We start from the raw sequence: 21,505 nt of genomic DNA, 5'->3' as shown, positions 1-21,505 counted from the left end.
ATCCACCGGGATGGGGCTGCCATCTTAGGTATAGCTTCCGGGGAATAGCATTTCATACTCAGCCGCTGGATGCCAGAACAGACGCTGTTGGAGCCGCACCTCCTTGGTGGACAGACGCTCGATCAGTCGGGTCAAATTTGTTTAATTTTCCTATTAGAATACCAAAATCAAACATTCATATAAAATATTCAAGTTCTTTCTTCAATAGCTTCATCTTCAATGGCTCTGCATTGCAACTGGTTCTTGATCTACTATTCACGTGTTCCATAGCATTTACACAGTAAAACATTGAAAGTTTTATTCATGGCTGCCATTGCATGATTATGTATCTTGAATCAGTATATATTGTGCCTTGCAACAAAATGGCAACTTTCGTGGTCATTTTCCAAGGCTCACATAGATGTGAAAAACTTCTCCACAGTACAAATAGCACGTGCTATCCAAGCATTCACCGCCGGAATGCAGCACGTGGAGGCCAATTTTAAAAAAATATCGATGAAGGTATGTTTTTCTTAACCCTTTATAAGGCAGACGAATCTAAACAATAAATTAACAAAAACAACAATAGGACACAATGTTGACATGGTATTAAACTCAAATGTATGTTTGTTATACATTAAACAGTTCAGAAACATTGAAAAATTGGTGGCAATATAGTTGCCACTGCCCGCCAAGCGGTAAAACATTGGTGGCAATATAGTTGCCACTGCCCGCGAAGCGCGACAACATTGGTGGCAATATAGTTGCCATTGCCCGGCAAGCGGGAAAACAGGCAACAACAAAAATATAAAAAGATTTTTAAAAATTTGGTTTTACGTAGAACCAGTCAAATCAAGGTACGTTACATTTTTTGGCGAAGAGTCCTAGTCAGAAAACGCATTTTAAGTGAAAAAAAAAATTTTCGCTTTTTTTCTCCCAAGGGGGGACCCTTGGAAAAAAAACACAATTTCGTCAAAAATCCAAAAACCAAATATACAGAAAGGCAAAGCTTTTTTCACGCTAATCACGTGGTAATCTATCACAGGAGATTCAAAATAATTGATACCAACGGGAAAAAATATATCTTTGTCGTATTTTTAACGAATTATAACTGAAAATCCTTCTTCCACTCGAAACTTACGATCTGTTCGTAAAAAAACTGTTCTCAAATTGACATTTCAATTTTTTTATGGCTCAAATTCATCTGGGGTGTTACTAGGAAGCTAATAAAGTCACTACATGTGAAATAATAAGTAGAGCTCTTATTAATAAATAGAAAAACATATTATTTGTTGGTGGCAATATAGTTGCCACTGCCTTATAAAGGGTTAAGAGCTGAGCAGAATGGATATGTTTGCGTACGTTTTGACATGGTAAAACTGTCAAAACGCACGCAAACGTATTCATTCTGCTCAGCTCTTTAGGCGACGCAATCAAAAATGAGCGGAGGAGTAGATTTAGCAGTATTTTCTTTATATTCATATTTATTTTTATTTTATTTTATCCAAATCCATCTTTCAAATACAATCTCTAGCTTATAACCAAAAGTTGATTCTAATCTTATATTAATTTCAATATTTGCAACCAAGCCAATTCCAAAACTTATAATAATGTTACCTCACCCTTTATCAAAATCAAATGTTTCATTTAAAACCAATATCAATATCCAAATTCAATTTTTCAATTCAAATTTACTAAGCAAATTAATTAATTCAGCTTTTTTTCTGAGCCTTCTGAACTGACAACAATTTCATGTTCATGATTCTCCAGCTGTATTCCTTCTTATTGTTTTGCAAATATATCCAGCATTGCAATCCATAACCAGTATAATTCGATCCGGCAGACCATATCTAATACAATTTGATGGCCATCATGATGGCCTTCCAACGGGATAGCCAAAACAATATTGATGGCTCTCCAAACATACTCTGTACTGGCTCTTCAAGCTTAAGCCAATCAACCTCGCACTCTCACACAACACCTTAGAAACTTACACACGGTCAAGCAATTTGACCAATATTGACTCCACTTCTCGTTTATTCAAACATCCATCAAGTTTTGCCAACAGCGGCACGAACAATCAATTTATTCGACCATAATGCAACGTACACACCAGTCAAGCAGTTTGATGAACATTGACTCCGCCCCCAAGAAAACGCTTCGGTTGCTGCTTTGTTTGAACTGTGAAGTTGTTCGAACAACCATTTGACAGTTGGCGGCTCGGTTAGAAAAAATTAAAACGGTTTGGTTTTGGGTTGAGTTGTCGGGGGTGGAGTCAAGGTTCGCCGAACATGTTTGAGCATTTGTGCTTGATAAAAAATTAAGGTGCATTGTACAATGGTCTGCTCACTTGGAGCCCGACTGTTAGGAAGTTTTTCCGAGATCATCGATTGAAAATGGTTTTTTATCTGTGTTCCCGTTTAGGTCTACTTACTCTGCGTCGGATTCATGGAGCAAGAGTAATTGCAAATTGCTTGGAAGAAAAGCGCAGGATCGTTTATCCAATTTTTTCACGCTACAATGATTTGAAGGCCTTGGCCTAGATCTTAGTATTGATGATGTTGATTGTATTGTGAAACGATTTTATTTGAATTGGCACTACGAGTTCCAAACTTGGTGCCATTATTGTTAATGCTAACATTGACTTATCTTAGCTATAGATTCAGTTGATTAATTGCCCAATTTTCCTGTTTTTTGCAGACAGTATAAGCTGAATTAAGGTAAGTACCATTTAAGGTTTTAAGGCAACTCCTGACAGAATCCCAGTTTCAAAGTGCTCGCGTTTTCGGGGGCACACCACCACTGAATCAACAGAAATGACAGTTGTCCGCCGCCTCCGTATCGAGTGGTGTGCCCCCGAAAACGCGAGCACTTTGAAACTTGGATTCTGTCAGGAGTGACCTTAAGGTTTAAAGATGGTTAGAAATAACCACAACTATGTTGTTTAGTAGAAGATCGGAGTAAGTGGTCACAGTAGTGTAGATAGCGGGGATGACCACGCAATGTAATGTACACACTTAGAATAAATCGCCGAATTCGGTAAAATTTTACCGAAATCTCAACAGCAGAACTGTTTGGTAAATAATTTTACTGATTTTCGGCGATTTTGACAGTTAAACAATGGAAAAAATTACAAAAAATCTGTAAAATAATTACCGAACAGATCTGCTGTTGAGATTTCGGTAAAATTTACCGAATACTGTAAAATGAGTTAAGTGTGTAGGAAGCGGATCGGGATGATCGTGCAATGAATTATTGGAAGCAGATCGGGATGACCGCGCAATGAATTATTGGAAGCGGATCGGAATGACCGCGCAATGAAATGTTGGAAGCGGATCGGGATGACCGCGCAATTAATTATTAGAAGCGGATCGGGATGACCGCGCAGTGAATGGTTAAAAGCGGATCGGGATGACCGTGCAATGAATTATTGGAAGCGGATTGGTATGACTGCGCAATGAATTATTAGAAGCGGATCGGAATGACCGCGCAACGAAATGTTGGAAGCGGATCGGGATGAACACGCAATGAATTATTGGAAGCGGATCGGGATGACCGCGCAATAAATTATTGGAAGCGAATTGGGATGACCGCGCAATGAAGTATTAGAAGCGGATCGGAATGACCGCGCAATGAATTATTGGAAGCGGATCGGGATGACCGTGCAATGAATTATTGGAAGCGGATTGGGATGACCGTGCAATGAATTATTAGAAGCGGATCGGAATGACCGCGCAATGAATTATTGGAAGCCGATCGGGGTGACCGCGCAACGAAATGTTGGAAGCGGATCGGAATGACTGCGCAATGAATTATTGGAAGCGGATCGGGGTGACCGCGCAACGAAATGTTGGAAGCGAATCGGGATGAGCACGCAATGAATTATTAAAAGCGGATCGGGATGACCGCGTAATGAATTGTTGGAAGAACGCGCAATGAATTATTGGAAGCGGATCGGGATGACCGCGCAATTAATTATTAGAAGCGGATGCTGAAGGTGGGAGGGCTCGATTCACTTGATAAGTTTATTCATTTTATAAGCATAAAACATCACCACTGGTGATTTACCTGCTAATACGGTCATGATATACGAATGGCAAGAAGGTAACTTAGCTTAAACACTTCACAGTTAATAACTGTGAAAGTAATTGATGGAGATTGAAATATGTAATGCCAAGCAAGAAACCTTTGGAGATTGAAGATTGGACGAATCAAGCATCCGAAAGATATTCAATTTGCAAAAAAGAGAGCTAACCGCGGTAGAGGTTGGTACTCAGATTCTGATGACTTTTCCGCAAACGTGACCTTTAAGTGGTCTTGTGTAGGGGTTATAACGCCTATGTAGATGTGCAGTTATATTGTATCCGAAAGGAATCACCCCAAATAGTGTGCGGTCAACCTACCTAAGCTGCAGTTCGTTTACGAGTGAGCCAGAGCAATCATGCTGTGCTCTAACGTCTGCTCAAGGCCGGGATGCCAACATTCAATGTCGACTTCACAGATTCCTTCACAGTATATTCTTCATGTGGTCACAATGCCATCTGTATCTCACATCTTCCCTCTTCTCACATAAAAAATACCCTTAAAAAAAAATAATGACAGGATTTTATCATTTTCATTTAGTCTTTAATTTCAGTGTTTATTTTTTCAATTTCGTGTATGCCATAAATGACTTTTGGGTAAGAGCACTTCACCGTGTATATATAAAAAGAGATTTTCGTACTTGTCGCTAGGAGGCGTCTGATGGAACTTTAACTTTGACACTTTATTGTGTTGTTTTCTTTTCCGTACGAGCTGTATGAGCGAGTATATAGTTTTCTGTGGAAGTTCGTGGGCTGGATTTCAAAAGCAGATAAATACTAGTAAGACTCCGCAGATACCGTCCTCATCACTACGGAATGCTACATAGCAGCTGATGTTTTGGATTGGCGTCATCACTTGATTTTATTGGGCCCAGCGTGCATCGTATATTGCTGGAAGTGCGCCGGAGTTTCACCGTGAATAGTGTTCCTGCCGTGCAAAACATAAACAATTTCAATGTTGCAACACGGCTATTGTTTGAAGAGAAACATCAACGACTTGGATCCGTCTAACTCGGTCAACCAAAGGGAGGAAAAAACAACGGAGTGGCTAATTGTTTATGTATTCAGCCAAAATGTAAGTTAGTGGAAGTTTTTGCATAATTACACCTTTGTATAAAATAAATGAAAATGTCATCTTTTGAGTAACTTTATTTGGCGTTCAAAACTGCAAGTAAGACAAATCAAAAGGTAGCATTACTGTTCTACCATACGAACATAGTCACCGAGATACGACGGCTTCTTCGTCTCTCTCTTTGGTCTCTCACTTGAACTTGATGTCATTGCGTAGTCAGTATTACCTCCTTCCAGCGATCTCTTTCGATTTTTGGTCCACTCGTGTACTTTTTGGTTTGAGTCACGTGGCGTTTTAACGTACTTCCGTCTTCGTCAACCAGCAATAAACTACCATTTGTTTCCTCGATTACTGTATAGCGTTTCGAATCGAATCTTGAGTCCCCTTTTGCGCGCATTTGACGTTCAACAATTACAACATCGCCTGGCTTCACCCGACATTTTCGAGCTGATCGTCGACTGTCTTCTGTTTTCTTACCTCTAAGCTTGGCTTCCCGGTCGCGTTTGTTCAGCAATTCTTCGTCGTGGTGAACATTGACTCGTTTTAAAAGTGGCAGTCCCTTCTGACTTTTCTTCCTAGCATCACCTCCTCCGGTGGAACCCTCGTTACCGAATTTGCGGCCGCGTTATGAGCTCTAACAGCTGCTTGCAGTTCTTCATTATAGTTGTTTCCAGTACTCACTGCTGTAGCCATCGCTTTATTTATAAGTTTCATGTACGTTTCGGCTAAGCCGTTTGTTGAGGAACAAGGGTGTGGAATACTTGTTCACAATTCCCCGTTTGGAGCAGTATACCCTATATTCCTCCCCGTTGAAGGGCGGCCCGTTGTCGCTCTTAATTGTCTGCGGAAACCCTTCCCTGTCAAAAACTTCGTCAAAAATCAACTTCGTGTATTCGAAACTTGTCGATTTCACTGGGCGAGCAATAATATACCTCGACCTGTAATCCACTAGAACAAAAATATAGATGCCACCGAATTTGGAATATGGACCGTTGAAGTCTACCGCGATAGCCTCCCAGACCGTCTTAGGAGCTAGAGTGCGTTGCATAGGAGTAGGCTTCTCCGGTTTTCCGTTTGTGGCGCAGACGCTGCATGCTTTGACCCAATTTTCTGCATCGCTTGGCATGCCAGGCCACCACACGCGTTCTCTCAGGATGCTTTTAAATTTTGCAGACAAAGGGTGTCCGCTGTGAGCCACTTCCAGTGTTTTTTCCCGTAGTCCTTTTGGAATGACGATGCAACCGTTTTTAACGATCAACCCGTTGGAGACGTAGAGGTCCGAAGCTACCAGCCGATACCTATTTAATTGATTAGACCACTCTCCTGAATTTACTGCCGTCATCACTTGGGAGAGTATGTCGTCTTGAGCAGTGGCTTCGCGAATTTCGTCCTCAGTCAGGAACCTTACCGGATTTGCTTCTAACCTAGCGATCTCCCACGGGCTGCAATCTTCGTCGAATGGCCCATCACTTCCGGTATATAGGCGAGACGGCGGATCCGCAATGTTATCACTACCCTTCACATGCTCGACCTCGTAATTGTAGGGGCTTAATCGTAACGCCCAACCGTCAGCTCTGGTGAGCACTCTTTTTGAGTCTTCCCGTGAGCGACTGAGTATAAACGATATGCCCTTTGAATCGACACGCAACGTAAAGTGCCTCCCCAACAAGAAGTAGGCAAAGTGCTCAACACCCCATACCGCGCCTAGCGCCTCCCGCTGGTTCTGAGCATATCGTCTCTCTGTGGGGGTTAAGGCCTTCGAGGCGAAACTGATGATGCGATGAGTACCCTTACTATCGACCTACAAAAGCACAAGAGTAATATAAAAAAAGGTCGAATTGATTATAATTTGACCCATCACCTGTACCAGAACCGCACCAAGTGCGATCGGTGACGCGTCCGTGTAGAGAATAGTTCTGTCCATTTCACAGAAGTATCCTAGAGTTACAGTGCATTTCGCGATTGCTTCCTTCACTGCTTCGAAAGCTGTTGTTTGAGGTGCGCCCCATTCCCAACTATTTTTAGCTGCAACCGTCCACAAAGGTCTTGTCAGGTCAGCAAAATTCCTGATATGAGGGCTTAAGAACGAGGCCAAGCCTAAGAAACTGCGTAATTCCGATGCTGTTGCTGGTCGTCGGAATTCGAGTATGAGCTTTGTCTTCGCCTCATCGATATGAAATCCCTGCTCATCAAGTTTATGTCCAAGGAATGTTACCGAGCTTTGGTCGAATTCACACTTTTCTGGATTTATCGTCAAATTGTTCGCTCTTAAAACTTGCATCACATCCGCTACGGTTTTCCTAAGTTCAGGCAGAGTTTCAGCGAAAATCAAGATATCATCTATGTAGATGATGACGTTTGGGAAATCCTTGAGGATTCTGGTCATCTCGCGCTGAAAAATCTCCGGTGCGCAGTTGACACCGAACATTAGTCTTTTGAAGCGGTACATACCGTACTCCGACAAAAAGGTCGTTAGATCTCTGGATCCTTTTTCTAACTCCAGGTGGTAGTACGCGTTCGACAGGTCGAGCTTAGAAAAATACCTAGCACCGTGCAGCTTAGTTTTCATTTCGTTGATCGGAGGGAGCCGGAAATACTCTCGTTTAATAGCTTTATTAGCAGCCCGCATATTGACTACTAATCGAAAATCTCCTTTACCCTTCGCCACGGCGGACATCCCGCTGATCCATTCAGGGGCGGTTGACACTTTTTCGATAATGTCCTTCGCTTCCATGTCCTGTAACCGTTTCCTTGCAGCTTCTCTGAACGCTGCTGGAACGTTATAATAAGCGTTCCTTACAGGGGGAATCGTCTTATCGATACAAAATCGAACCTTCACTCCCGGCATCTTCGGAAATGGTGACTGTGGTTCTGATTCTTCACATGCGTTTACGCTTGTTCCAATTTTCAATAATTTCATTTCGCCTGCAGTTCTCCGGCCTAGCAACGATCGACGTCCTTCGGGTACTACTACAAAATTGGCCCACACGGAAGGTTTAGAGAATCCCACCGTTTCAATCTTCGCACTGAAGCGCTGCTGAATTACCATTGGCTCGGCAGTAGCATAAGCATGAACTGTAAAGCAGGGCAATTGTCTAAGGGTGTGATATACTCATGAGTTTTTGCCATGTCGCACTTCAATTGTTCCCAATCGCGGCCACCAATAACATTGACGTCGGATCCCGAGTCAATTAAGAACTCTATCGTCGAGGTACCTATGCGACAGCTTACCAAAGCATCCTTATAGGAAATTACGCTAAAGGACTGCAAGAGTGAGAGAAAAAAATGATTGCATCAGTTTAAAAAGACGCTTTATTCCACTTTACATTTTATGCTTAAATGCTTAAAATTACTGAATTATACCTCTGTTTTCTGATCGCTGGGCTCGACCGATGTAGCTTCCTGTGATGCTTGATGGACTTCGTCGATGTAGTTAATGCGCGTTTTGGGGCACATAACTGCAAAATGGCCTCGCCTTTTGCAGACGTTACACGAACGACTTGTGGCGGGACACATGGCTAGTTCCTTATGAACCGGGCGCCCGCATTGCTTACACAACTCTTGTGTGTTCGGCCTGAAACGTTTCCTGGCGAAACCATCTCGGCTGAATGTCGGTTTCCTTTCTTTTTTGAATGCAGCGCTTGAGTTGCTTGAACGTCCGAATTTTTGTATGTTCTCTCCATAGCCATGGCAGCCGGCGGTGCAGATGACGGGCCCGGCAGCAATCCAGCCTCATATGCCTCATTACGTGTGGCGGCTTGCACTACTTGAAGTGTGTCGTGTCCGTACATTCTGGCATATTTGGCCAGTTCCTGGTTCCGCATGCCCTTGAGAAGCTGGAGCTGTACAAAACGCATTTGATCCCCAGAGCTATACTCGCACAGTCTAACTTTCTCTACCAATCGTGTATGGAACCGGACGATAGACTCGCCCTCCAACTGCCACATATTGAGAAATGTTTCGTGCTCGACGGCTGGGTCTGATATCGATTTGAAATATCTGTCAATCCTTTGTATAAACTTGACGTAGCAATCGGCTTCATCAAGAGGCGGACGAAGTTCTGCAGCTCTGACGATTGCCTGCATTTCCTCACCCAATGCCAGATACAACAATCTGCATTTGTCCGCCGGTGTATTAGCGTTACTAAACTCTGCTCCAATCTCGAAGGTTTCCAAATATCGACTCCAAGTTTCCCATAATTTCGACGACGGCACGTCCTGTGGAAACGGTTTAAGATGCTCCCAGCGAATGTTCACAACATCGCTCCGGAGTTCAGAATTGCCTCTAGCCCATTGATCTGCTGAAGATTTGGAGGCTTCCTCCTTTCCACTCTGTTGAGAAGCTTCTGCCATTTTCAGCACGATTTGCTCTAGCCTTGAAAACCTCTCCAATAAATTCTCCTGATTCTCTACACCTTCGTATCGGGAAAACTCGGTCGGTTCGCTCGTAATCTCTACCTCAGCTCCCACATCTGGAGCCTGCCCTTGCTCCTCCCGAGGCGCACGCACATATTTGCCGATTTCCATTTTCTATAATCAAAATTGGAAAATGGATGGTCCGTTATTTTTTTAACTTTGTTGTCAAGTAGTTATTGATACAAATAGATCTATTTTAGTCTAGCTACTTGATCTGGACCTTCAAACCGATTGAAAACTACGAAATCGATTAACTTTGTCAGCAGATATTGCTAGGGATTCACCCTTTTGGCAAACAACATACTGTGAGCTTTATAGTTGCATGGCATATCAACTAAACCGAGAACAGTCCTTTCTCATGGATGGCTGAAAAATGTATTCTGAGTGCTTGATTTGACATTTGCGGCAAAACAACAGAATCGATTAGCTGTATCATCAGCAGACATTGCCAATTTATTGGCAAACGACACGCTGTAAGCTTTCGATACGACATTTGCATAGCAAAACAACGAAATCGTGAGCACCTCAGCATTCCGGAAAAAAGTTGCTAGCCTTTGATTTGACATTTACAGCAAAACAACAGAATCGTTAGCTTTTCATCAGCAGACATTGCCTAATGGCAAACAACACACTGTAAGCTTTTGATCTGACATTTGCATTGTAAAACAACAAAATCGAAACCACGCCATGCGATTACTTGATTTTTTCCTGACAAAACAACAGGACCGATAAGCTTCTCCATCAGCGGACATTGCCAGAACTCGGCAAACAACACACTGTCAGCTTCAGGTCCGACATTTGCCCGACAAAATCAAATTTAGATTTTTTGTTTCCAGTTGCACCAATTATACAATTCTATGTACAAGAGTCAGAATTGCCGCCATTTTTTCTTGACGAGCATTGCCTTCTTGGTAAACCACACGTCACTTATTTCTCTTTCGCAAATAGTTTAAAGAAGAATTTTATGGGGTGATTCCTTCCATTAAACAAGGAGGTTGATATTTCACTTCGCAAATTAGCGAAGGCCTGACACAGTCGCCAAATGTGCAGTTATATTGTATCCGAAAGGAATCACCCCAAATAGTGTGCGGTCAACCTACCTAAGCTGCAGTTCGTTTACGAGTGAGCCAGAGCAATCATGCTGTGCTCTAACGTCTGCTCAAGGCCGGGATGCCAACATTCAATGTCGACTTCACAGATTCCTTCACAGTATATTCTTCATGTGGTCACAATGCCATCTGTATCTCACAGTAGAGAGTAGGAGGTTGAGGGTTCGAGTCCCTCCAAGACACGTGGATTCTTTTTCGCAAATTTCATATCAATTTGTCCATTTCGAAACATGTGCTGTGCACAGCCAAGATATTTAACAATAAAAGAAACCTTTGCAAATATACAAACTACATCAGTGCTAGATTATGCGTAATGCTTACACAATTGTCAACGAATGGAAAATATTGAATCAATTTGCAACCCAAATGGCACGAAACTCCTTTTCTGACAATTTTTACTGTTTTAGTTTTTCTATATTTTTATTTCTGCTCTTAACATTTTAAATGTAGTTTCCTTTTATTTCTGTGTTTGTTGTTGGTTGTTAGATTTCCAAAATATGCGTTTCCTTATTACAATCACTTTGTCTTGAATTATTGATTATGCGAGAAGAGGGAAGATGTGTGGTATGAATCAGCCTGTAACATGAATCAGTCTATTGAAGGGTACATCCATTAATGTCGTCAGTCGCTACAAAGATTCCTAGGTGTTAAGTCGAGTGGTGAGGCATCATACCATGAGCAAAGGTGTTTCTCTGTGGGAGTTCGGATTACACTGTTATGGGCCAAACACAATGGATACGTTTGCGTGCGTTTTGACAGTTTCCCATGGCAAATTGTGTTTGGCCCATTACACCCAGCACGTTACGTCTGATAATGGCTGAAGGCCAGTAAGCCGAAACGCGACACGAAAAATAATGCTGTGAAGTGCTGTGGTAGCAATATCACCGAGAAAAGCCAATCTGGCGGATTATTTAACTAGAAGGATTAAGTTCGGAAGTTCACATAATTCTGTAATGGAACTCTTTCGGGCTGGAAGTGGATTACTCAATTTCTAATATATCTCACCCTCACACTTTCCAACCTGAATATTCACAGATTGAGAGTTCTAGCCATTGAGTAATCAATAATGGCACCGGTCGCTTAACTTTAAAAACATCTGGGAAGTGAAGGAACGTTAATGTTGTTATACCCTTGCGCACCCTGCGCATTCGAAGAACCGCAAACGTTCGAATGTCTATCGTATGCCTTCGGGCGATCTATCATCGTACGCCTTCGTACGTTCTGAGTATTGAATTATTGTTCTCATGTAATGTATAAAGAAAGCTGAAATATAGAGTTAGTCTTTTCTGAAACTTGAACCGATCCGGACTTGCTTTCCTCTTTACCGCTATCACAGTCGACCTCGTGTTGGGTATTTAAAAGTGGCGACAAGGATTAAAAAAGTGACTAAACACTATTCCTGGTATCCGGAAGAGTGTTTAATACCGTTTTCGGCGTTTAGCTTAGACATTGAATCGAAATCAATCGGCAATTTTTTTACGGCATTTGTTAGTATAAAAGGAGGAGCAGATCGAGTGAAAAACGTTGATTCCAGTTTGGTTTTAGGAGAAAAATAAAGGTTTCACTTGCCAAGGTTATTTAGTTACCGGCGATATAAAACCGGCGGGAAAGTGTTTTATACGCATTTCCGTAAGTAAAACCATTCTGGAGACTGAGTGAACGAGACAATTTTCGCCATTATGTACAAGCGCGTGGTGCAGTATACTCATCAATAGAATGATTAAAACAATGAAAAGGCCTTTTCGTTCGGTATTTTAATAGGGTGTTGTTCTCCAGTGACAAAGGATTTATTGTTTCATTTTTCTTTATTAAGATAAAAAGATCCTTTTTTTCTTTTATTTCAATAGTTTTGACTACGAACGGCATACAATATTCCAGTGATTGTACCACTCCAGGACATCTGCTCCAGCGAGTTTCCGGCATTGATTGGTGTTTCGGATTTCGACTTTACCAATCCTTATGGTCGTTGGCAGCTGATCGACGTTATTGGTACGTCACAGCACGGGTCGGAAGTGATCCCTCATCCTATTCCCAACTGGACGACAGAGTTTGAGAAGGTCGGTATTCCTGAAACCGGTTCGTTTTTCCGGTAGAAGTTTTCGTGCGGCAAAGGTCGTTGTTGGCGATTGTCAAAGGGATTCTCCGGTAAGTCAGATTTTCCTTTTATCTTATTTGCTGCAAGCAATTGAACGAGAATTGACTTTTATCCATTTATTGGCTGCATTTTGCTTTATGTTTTACCTTTCCCTTTTGGGGCTGTAACTGCAGACTTTTCAATTTAATTTAAATATTTTTGAGACTATTTTTACTTTGATAATTGCTATGAGCTCCTCAAGTATCGCTTGCACCATCGAGCCTTATCGCAGAGGCGCAAGCTTCAGCGACTGGTATGCAAGGTTAAATTTTTTTTTCAAAGTGAACAAAGTTAACGAAGAAGACAAAATGCCTTATTTTATCACACTTAGTGGGTCAGTGATGTTTGAAGAAATTAAACTGCTGTACCCGGCGGGAAACTTTGAGGAAGCCTCTTTTGAAGAATTAGTAGCGAAATTGAAAAATCGTCTAGATAAAATAGACCCTGACTTAGTCCAACGGTACAAGTTTAGTACTAGGACACAAAATCCGGATGAAACAACGGAGGACTTTGTCTTAGCTTTAAAATTACAGGCGGAGTTTTGCGGGTTCGCTAATTTTAAAGAAATTGCTATCCTCGACCGCATTATTGCTGGTATAAATGATAAAAACTTACGACAAAGACTTTTGGGTGAAGAGAAATTGAGTTTAACAATTGCGGAAAAGATTATTGCTACATGGGAGGTTGCGAGGGCAAACGCTGGTACAACTGTACACCAACATCCGGTTCAGGGTCAAATTGCGGCAATCCAGAGTAGCCCGAGCGGCACATTTGGAACGACTTACGGAAAGTTGCGAAAAGTATTGGATTTAGCAGAGAAATACCAGCAGCATGATACCAATAGAGGGGCTAGCACCAGCAGAGGGCCAGTCAAAAGCCGACTAGGGTTTAGGCCTTACGCTCGTGAACAACGAGGGTTTAGCCAGCGCTCGTATGGAACAAGAAACAGTGGTTACAATCAGGATGGATATAGGACGAGAATTAAACCGGATTATTCGCAAATAATTTGTAACTTCTGTGGAGTTAAGGGACATATAAAAAAAAATGTTTCAAATTGAAGAATCTTCACAGAGATACGGTCAATCTAGTGGAGTCTTACAGACCGGGGCCCAGTGCGGATCGCCATATAGCTGAGCTGATGGAACGAATGCGAACAAATGAGTCAGATGGAGAGGAGAGCGAATCAGGTGATTTGGAATGCATGTTGGTTTCGTCATTAATAAAATTAGTGACCCTTGTTTAGTACGGGTTGACGTAGAAGGAATTCCGATAGAGATGGAAATTGATTGTGGTTCGTCTGTATCCGTGATTAGTAAAACTCGATACTTTTCCAAATTTTTTAATCCCTTGCAAAAAAGTAAAAAAAAATAATAGTGGTTAATGGATCAAAACTGAAAATTGAGGGTGAGGCAAAGGTCTTGGCTAAATTGAATGACAAAGAAGAGATTATGCAATTACTTGTACTGGATTGCGAGAATGATTTTTATCCACTGCTGGGCCGAACTTGGCTAGATGTATTTTACTCTGAATGGAGACAATTTTTCACAAATCCAGCAACTATAAACAATTTGACAACTGAAGACAGTGAAATTGCTGTAAACGACATAAAAAAGAGGTTCAGTCATGTGTTTGAAAAAAGTTTCTTGGCACCTATTAATGGATTTAAAGCCCAACTGGTTATGAAAGATGAAAGTCCTATTTTTAAGAAAGCGTACGAAGTTCCTTATAGGTTGAAAGAGAAAGTAGCGGAATATTTAGATAAGCTGGAAGAAGAGAAGGTCATATCGCCAATAGATACTAGTGAATGGGCATCACCGATCATAATTGTGATGAAGAAAAATAACGACATCCGGTTAGTAATTGATTGCAAAGTATCTATTAATAGATCTATTATACCAAATACTTACCCGTTGCCCACAGCTCAAGACATTTTTGCGAATCTGTCTGGAAGTAAGATTTTTTGTGCCCTCAATTTGGAAGGGCTTACCACAGATAACAGATATTTAGGCTGGTATACCATACGTGTGTAAATAACCACAACCGTTGATTCAAATGCATCCAACATTTCGAACACGTTTGGCAATCGTTTGGAGATGGCGCGATGATCATTACTGTGTAAAACGCAGCCTAAATATAAATGTCAAACGTATTGGCTGCGTTCGACGGTAACTTATCAGTTGCGTCCGTATGTACTACCGCAATCAGTTGAGTAGATGGCAGTAGTGAGTCAACGTATATCATTTAAAAAGTTTACACAAGATTTCCAATAAAATTTGTTCTAGCTTAAATATCTGTTATCTGTGGGCTTACACTCAATTAGAATTAACAGAAAAATCTAAAAAATTTGTGGTTATTAATACTATGAAAGGACTATACACACAGAAAAAAAATATGAAAAGTAAACAGCGCGTAACATTTGCCATGCGGTAATTTACGCCATTCTTCGCTGAAATGGTCTTCTTCCTAAAAAGATTGCTTACAACTTGCATGCAATAGAGACTATTCAAGTTAAATATTGTATACATTTAGGCTATATCCCGCGTGGAATTACGCTAATAATGACGTTCCATTTATGTGCATGATTTTTGACGTAAATTTCAGTGGATTTTTCTATCTGTGCACTTATAACAGACTGCCTCAGGGAGCCTCTTCGAGCGCTTCTATCTTTCAGAATATGTCTGGGATGATAAATGTCAACAAGCCTTTGAGGAAAGCAAAAATTTGCTGCTAAATGCTGATTTTTTGGAATTCTTTGACCCTAAGAAGCCGATAATTATCATATCGGATGCATCCAGTTATGGTCTCGGAGGTTTGATAGCACATTTAGTAAAAGACGAAGAAAAACCTATTAGTTTTACTTCATTTTCTTTAAATCCAGCGCAAAAAAGTACATTTAGAAGCATTGGCTCTGGTTTGCACAGCCGGATGACACCATCTATGTTTCTGGCTCCAGCATAAAATTCACGTTATTATTTTGCTGTGGGCGTTATTTTCTGATACAATATTGTTGCCAAATATTCAAATTTGTTTTGCACCGTACTAACCGTGTTGTGTTGAATGACGGTCTTATTACAATTAAATCGAAAATCGAACACATTTTTCACGGCACGGAATAGGTGGTATATAACGATAATAGTAATAAAATCATTCAATTCGCTTAACAACAATTACTCCATCACAGAAAATTAGTCCTGAAATGATGTTTTTGTTTACTAATTTTGAATTGTCAGTGGGGCCCACCGCGCGCTAACCCCAGAGATGTTAGCCACCATTTTTTCCCATTGGTTAGATAGGCGATGACAGTAGGGTGGGTTTGCACGATAAAAAAGTTTCATAAATATGTATACGGACAACACTTTACAGTTTATACAGACCATAAGCCTTTAGTAGGCATTTTTGGAAAAACAGGAAACAATTCGATATATGTAACTAGACTTCAAAGATTTATACTGGATTTATCGATATACGACTTTGAAATAATTTACAGACCTTCACATAAGCTGGGAAATGCGGATTTTTGTTCGAGATTCCCTTTAACGCAGGATGTTCCTGAAGAACTTGATGCAGATATTATCAAAAGCATCAACTTTAGCAAAAATATTCCAATTGATTTTAAAATGATAGCTTGTAACGAGCATGTCTTTTCATGTTTTATTGTTCAATATATGTTACTCGTAATATCCGTTATTTATTTAAATTAATTTAGTAATTTGCCAAAACAGTTGAACCAGTCTAGAGCCCAAAATACAAATTCACTGCATTAGAAGCGCAAAACAAAATTGATTATGTGAGTTCCTACTGACGTTGTGAGCGGCCGTGGGCATTAATTGCCCATAAAAATGGATCAAATCTGCCGGGTGGCTTGTAGCACATGGGGGAATCCTTTCAGGATGCGTTGACCTTTGGCGTTTTCTTTCCACCTAAGATTTTGGGGCCGAACAGCGAGATGGATGATTGAAGCTGTTCGTGGAAAGAGACGCAAACATGCGCGAATATGATTATTTAGAGCGCGAGAGTAATTTTCGGAATCACGAAATTAACTTCGTGATGTCCGGTGATGCAATTTACAATTTGGCGGTTAATCTGAGGATTCCCAAGTTGATCAAGTTCACTTCGAACTGATCCGTGGAAGAGGCAGGAGTGGCCCAAAGTTCTCGCGCTGTGGTATATTGTAGAAGGTAGTGACATGAAAGATAATCAATTAGTTAAACTTAATTAAATTCTAATTCCTTTCCCTTAGTTGTAGCAAATAGTAATTGTGTGTGCTATTGTTAAAAGGCGGTGTGTTATCGTGTGTGGCTTCGTGCAATTAAAGGTAATTCGTGCTAATTTGTGCTATTTGTATTGTGAAATTAACACGTGATACGTGTAACCAACTATTTGAAGGTTTCTTGCCAAGCCGTTCAACCGTCCGTGGCACCACAACCGGACTCCCAGTGGCCATTTCTGACCCCACCATCAGGCTCAGAAGTTCTCCCGGGGCACGCCGGAAGAGGGACGCTTCCGTTTTCTACGCTCCCTAGGCAGGACGTACATCAGCGCATACGTTATTTCCGTTCCCCTAGTGACGACTAGGGAAACCTCGACGCACGTGTCGCGGCGCGCGCAAAGAAAGTCTCCGATGATCGAGTGAACCGTCCGCCAACCAGCAGCAGAAAGGCAATCAGCCTACCCCTGGCGGCAACAGCACGGATAAAAATAAAAAAGCAAAAAAGATTAAAATCTAATCTAAAACTATATTTGATCTATCCACTCATTGCAATGTTTAGTTTTACAATAATCTATGAATGATTAAAATGAGTTTAATCATTTGAAATGCATATTCCATGTATATCTACTTTAGATTATTGTCAATTTATTCATTGGTTTATTGGTTTTACGAAACGACAAATGTTTTACGCTTTGAAAAAACAACAACATATTTTAGAAATCAAACTAGAAATTTATTTCTTAAATTACATTGTGCGGACTATATTTCATTGGAATAAGCGTCATTGCCTGCTGGGTGACCACTTATCGATCGATCATATGGAAGGCACACTATTCCTCGGTCATCTGGGATAATTTGATGAGAATGAAGTACCAAACGTTAACTTTGGTTGCTCTTCGGCCGCGCGTCTTCCAAAACAAAATCTTTCCGATGAAATTGGCCACGGATTCGATTTTCCTGTTGGGAACAAAATTTAGTTAAGTTAGAACATTCAATAAGCTTAGCATGTTTTTACCTGCTGCTGCACCATGATGTCTGAGAAACCGCTGAGCGCTGAGTGCATGGATCAATGCAATCGATTGATCCGTAATTCAGATTATTTCCTCGAATCATGAGGGGTAAAGATATGAAGTATTCCACGATTTCTCCGAATATTGAAGCAGATTCCGTCGGTAAATTCAAACATGGAATCACTTGAGCTTTGGACGATAGATCCGCTGAATGCAGCCGCCACAAGATTCCAATTTCGACATCCTTTTTCAAAACTGCCGTGATCCATTCCGTGGGCCACTATAGAAAAACCTGCGATAAGCAAAAATTGGGAGAATTTGTGTTTATTTTCAAAAAGTTCTGCTGAATAAAAAATACGATATGTTTTTAGTTACCTGAGATAATTCGTAGAACTCAGCAAATCGTTAGCTTTGGATTTAATGATAGACACAAATTATTTTTCACGCAATGAAACAGTATGGCTGTTCTCTTCAAATTGAAGCGTCATCTGGAAAGTCCCCAGATTAATAATGAGGAGTAGAAAATCAATTTAATGATTATATTTCGGAAAAGCAATTTAATGCTTAAAAATGGGTTTAATTTTAATCTTTGGCAAGAATAAAATTTGAAAAATATTGGTAATGGATAAATAATAAGCTAACTAGCTTATTCATTTTTGTCCGTGAGCTTCGTCGTCGTACGAGAGCGCAGCAGCGAGTTCACCGCCACCCCCTTTCCGTTCATCCAGCATCGTCATCATCGTCACCGAAGAAGGTCTGTGAGTACCCACCCATTTAACATTCATGCGCATGACAATTTTATTCACGCCGCAACACAGTTTCCGTTGCGTGGCGTGCACGGCCGTTTTTGTAAGACCGTGAAGCAAATTCTGTGAATCGAAAACCCATTGCGTTCGCCGAGGCGAACGAGAGATTCGATAGCACGTTGTTAGTAATGCACACCTAGCCAAAGCACACACGATAGGTAGACAGGGACCATAGCATGGGAAAGGTTGAGAGAGAATAGAAAGAGAAGAGCGAAGAGAAATGAACACTGATGTAGAAGGATAGAAAGTAGAAATAAAGCTCAAAATTGTTCGGATAAAAGCTCGTTTGTTGCGTATGTGATGTCGAAACATTTCCGTTGTACAGTATAAGAGATGAGGAAGCGGACAAATAGATCCACGCAATAAATGTTGGTCCCAATTAAGTGAAATGAGTTGAGTGTTTTTCATGTCACACGTATCCCGTTTGTAGTTTTTTGTTGTAGAAATTGTTTTACTGGGAGGTTGGCTCCGAAACCAACCGGGCAACTTTTTAGTCGGACACGGGTCGGTTCGATTGAGAATTTCAGGATACTTGCCGGTGATGATAAAACCCCCTTTATATAATTCATCACTGGCCGATAATTATAATCTTGTTCTAGATCATTATATTCATAAACCGCATTAGTAGCGTTTCTTTTTGTGGACAGTTTCAGTCAGCCATCTTACTTCCCGGACCAAATTTAAAAACTGAGCCTTCTTCCCCTGAAAGGTCTCAACGGTCGGGCAACCCAAATATTGGTGGATGGTCTCCCTCGGGAGTGGCGCTAAAGCCATCTCACTTTTAAGCCGGGAAGGTCAGTAAGGCTGACGATAATAAGCTGAGGGTACACAAAATGACGAGTTCTTGCAGGAAATCAAGGGATTCATGCGTAATGGTTGGCCAGAAAGAATAAATAAACGATTTAGTGATGTTTATGCAAACCAACAGGATTTAGAAACAGTCAACGATTGTTTACTCTATAAAGACAGATTTATAGTTCCAATAATTTATCAAAAACAAGTATTAAAGCTGCTTCATAATAATCTCGGAGGGGTAGTGAAAATGAAACGATTAGCAAGAAGTATGGTTTATTGGTTTGGGATTAATACTGACATTGAACAATTCGTAGCTTCTTGTGAGGCTTGCAGTAGCATGGCGATTGCCTATAAACCAGAGACGTCATCTGAATGGATTGAAACCAACAGACCGTTCAGCAGAGTGCACGTGGATTTCTTTTATTTTGAACACCGTACTTATCTACTTATCGTTGACAGCTTCTCCAAATGGATTGAAATAGAAGAAATGAAGCAGGATACAGATAGCAAGAAGGTTTTGAAAAAATTACTCGCGTATTTTGCGCGTTTTGGTTTGCCAGATGTTTTAGTTTCCGACAACGGTCCGCCGTTCAACTCCTATGAGTTTATAATTTTTCTTGAGAGGCAAGGCATTAAGGTAATGAAAAGTCCACCGTACAATCCTTCTAGTAACGGGCAGGCAGAGAGATTAGTCAGAACAGTAAAAGAAGTTTTGAAAAGGTTTCTATTGGAGCCAGAAATCTTGGAGTTGGACCTGGAAGACCAGATAAATCTTTTCTTGTTTAATTTTAGAAACAACAATATGACGAGTGACGGCCATTTTCCGTCTGATAGGATATTTTCCTATTCACCGAAGACAATTTTAGATCTCATTAACCCAAAAAAACATTATAAACAACATTTAGTTGTACCACAACCAGATGATGAAAGCATCACAAAACCTAAGGTCGGGAAAATTCCGAAGTACCCAAATAAGGCGATTGACGATATGCTGATTGGTGATGAGTTATGGTATAAAAACCATAAATCTCGTGATCATGCACGCTGGATAAAGGCAACTTATATTAAAAGGTACTCTCCTAATGTATTCCAGATACGTATTGGAAGCGCCGAAGTAATGGCGCATCGGAATCAAATAAGGATTCGTAGAGATGAGTCACATCGGCAAAGGCCAAACGTGTTCATTACCCGAGACTGTACAGACGAAGCTACGAACGAGATGGGAGAGGTTATCGGAGAGAACCAGGAGTTTGGTGAAAACGGATCGGAGGCACTTCCTAGGGGGAGCAACCGGACACGGAAACGAAAACGAGAAGCTTCCGGTATTGACGTACAAGAACCCAGGAGGTCTAAACGTAACAAGAAGCCGAATCACCATGAAGATTTTTGCTATGATTAATTGATTAATTCAAAATTATTATACATTTAGTTTAAATCTGTTAACAGTGAACTATGATTATATTTCTGATATTTCAATAGCTGAAGTAATCTGTGTGGCCAAGGCCAAATCTGAAATGCTAGAGATAAGTTTAAAAGGGGAAGAATTGTTATACCCTTGCGCACCCTGCGCATTCGAAGAACCGCAAACGTTCGAATGTCTATCGTATGCCTTCGGGCGATCTATCATCGTACGCCTTCGTACGTTCTGAGTATTGAATTATTGTTCTCATGTAATGTATAAAGAAAGCTGAAATATAGAGTTAGTCTTTTCTGAAACTTGAACCGATCCGGACTTGCTTTCCTCTTTACCGCTATCACAGTCGACCTCGTGTTGGATATTTAAAAAATGTGACATCTGTTGTTAACAGATACCGAGATCACCTCGACATCTTCATAAATGTCGCAGGAAGGGCTTTTGGAACGGAATGATGTGTGCAGAAGCTGCAACTTGTT

General features: G+C 40.9%; 1 protein-coding gene and 1 long non-coding RNA gene across 3 annotated transcripts; one reads left to right on the top strand and one right to left on the bottom strand.

Annotated features, from left to right (window-relative positions):
* Positions 1-5,338: 5,338 nt before the first annotated feature.
* On the bottom strand, positions 5,339-8,589 carry LOC134206093 (uncharacterized protein K02A2.6-like). Its single transcript, XM_062681789.1, has 5 exons — positions 8,497-8,589; positions 8,270-8,397; positions 6,995-8,228; positions 5,852-6,934; positions 5,339-5,734 (listed from the first exon to the last, which is right to left on the bottom strand). The coding sequence occupies exons 1-5, from the start codon at positions 8,587-8,589 to the stop codon at positions 5,339-5,341; spliced, it is 2,934 nt and encodes a 977-aa protein (XP_062537773.1).
* A 3,202-nt stretch (positions 8,590-11,791) lies between these two features.
* Positions 11,792-21,316, top strand: LOC134208286 (uncharacterized). Of its 2 annotated transcripts, XR_009978595.1 has the most exons (4): positions 11,792-12,039; positions 12,203-12,286; positions 12,505-12,802; positions 20,706-21,316. It is a non-coding gene; the product is annotated as an uncharacterized LOC134208286 (long non-coding RNA). The 2 variants fall into 2 exon arrangements; XR_009978594.1 differs by having other exon boundaries at positions 11,792-12,286.
* Positions 21,317-21,505: the final 189 nt, after the last annotated feature.

The sequence above is a fragment of the Armigeres subalbatus genome, chromosome 1, assembly GCF_024139115.2.
Source record: "Armigeres subalbatus isolate Guangzhou_Male chromosome 1, GZ_Asu_2, whole genome shotgun sequence".
Lineage (NCBI taxonomy): Eukaryota > Metazoa > Arthropoda > Insecta > Diptera > Culicidae > Armigeres > Armigeres subalbatus.
Note: the sequence above shows the minus strand (reverse complement) of the source record. Positions and strands in the feature narration are given on the sequence as shown.

What these genes read in the sequence shown, in the direction of transcription:
- LOC134206093 (XM_062681789.1), bottom strand. Translation starts at nt 8,589, where the DNA reads ATGTGCCCCAAAACGCGCATTAACTACATCGACGAAGTCCATCAAGCA. An exon ending in CCAGCGATCAGAAAACAGAG is followed by an intron (nt 8,398 to 8,496) that starts GTATAATTCAGT and finishes TCACTCTTGCAG; the next exon opens with TCCTTTAGCGTAATTTCCTA. An exon ending in CGCGATTGGGAACAATTGAA is followed by an intron (nt 8,229 to 8,269) that starts GTGCGACATGGC and finishes TCACACCCTTAG; the next exon opens with ACAATTGCCCTGCTTTACAG.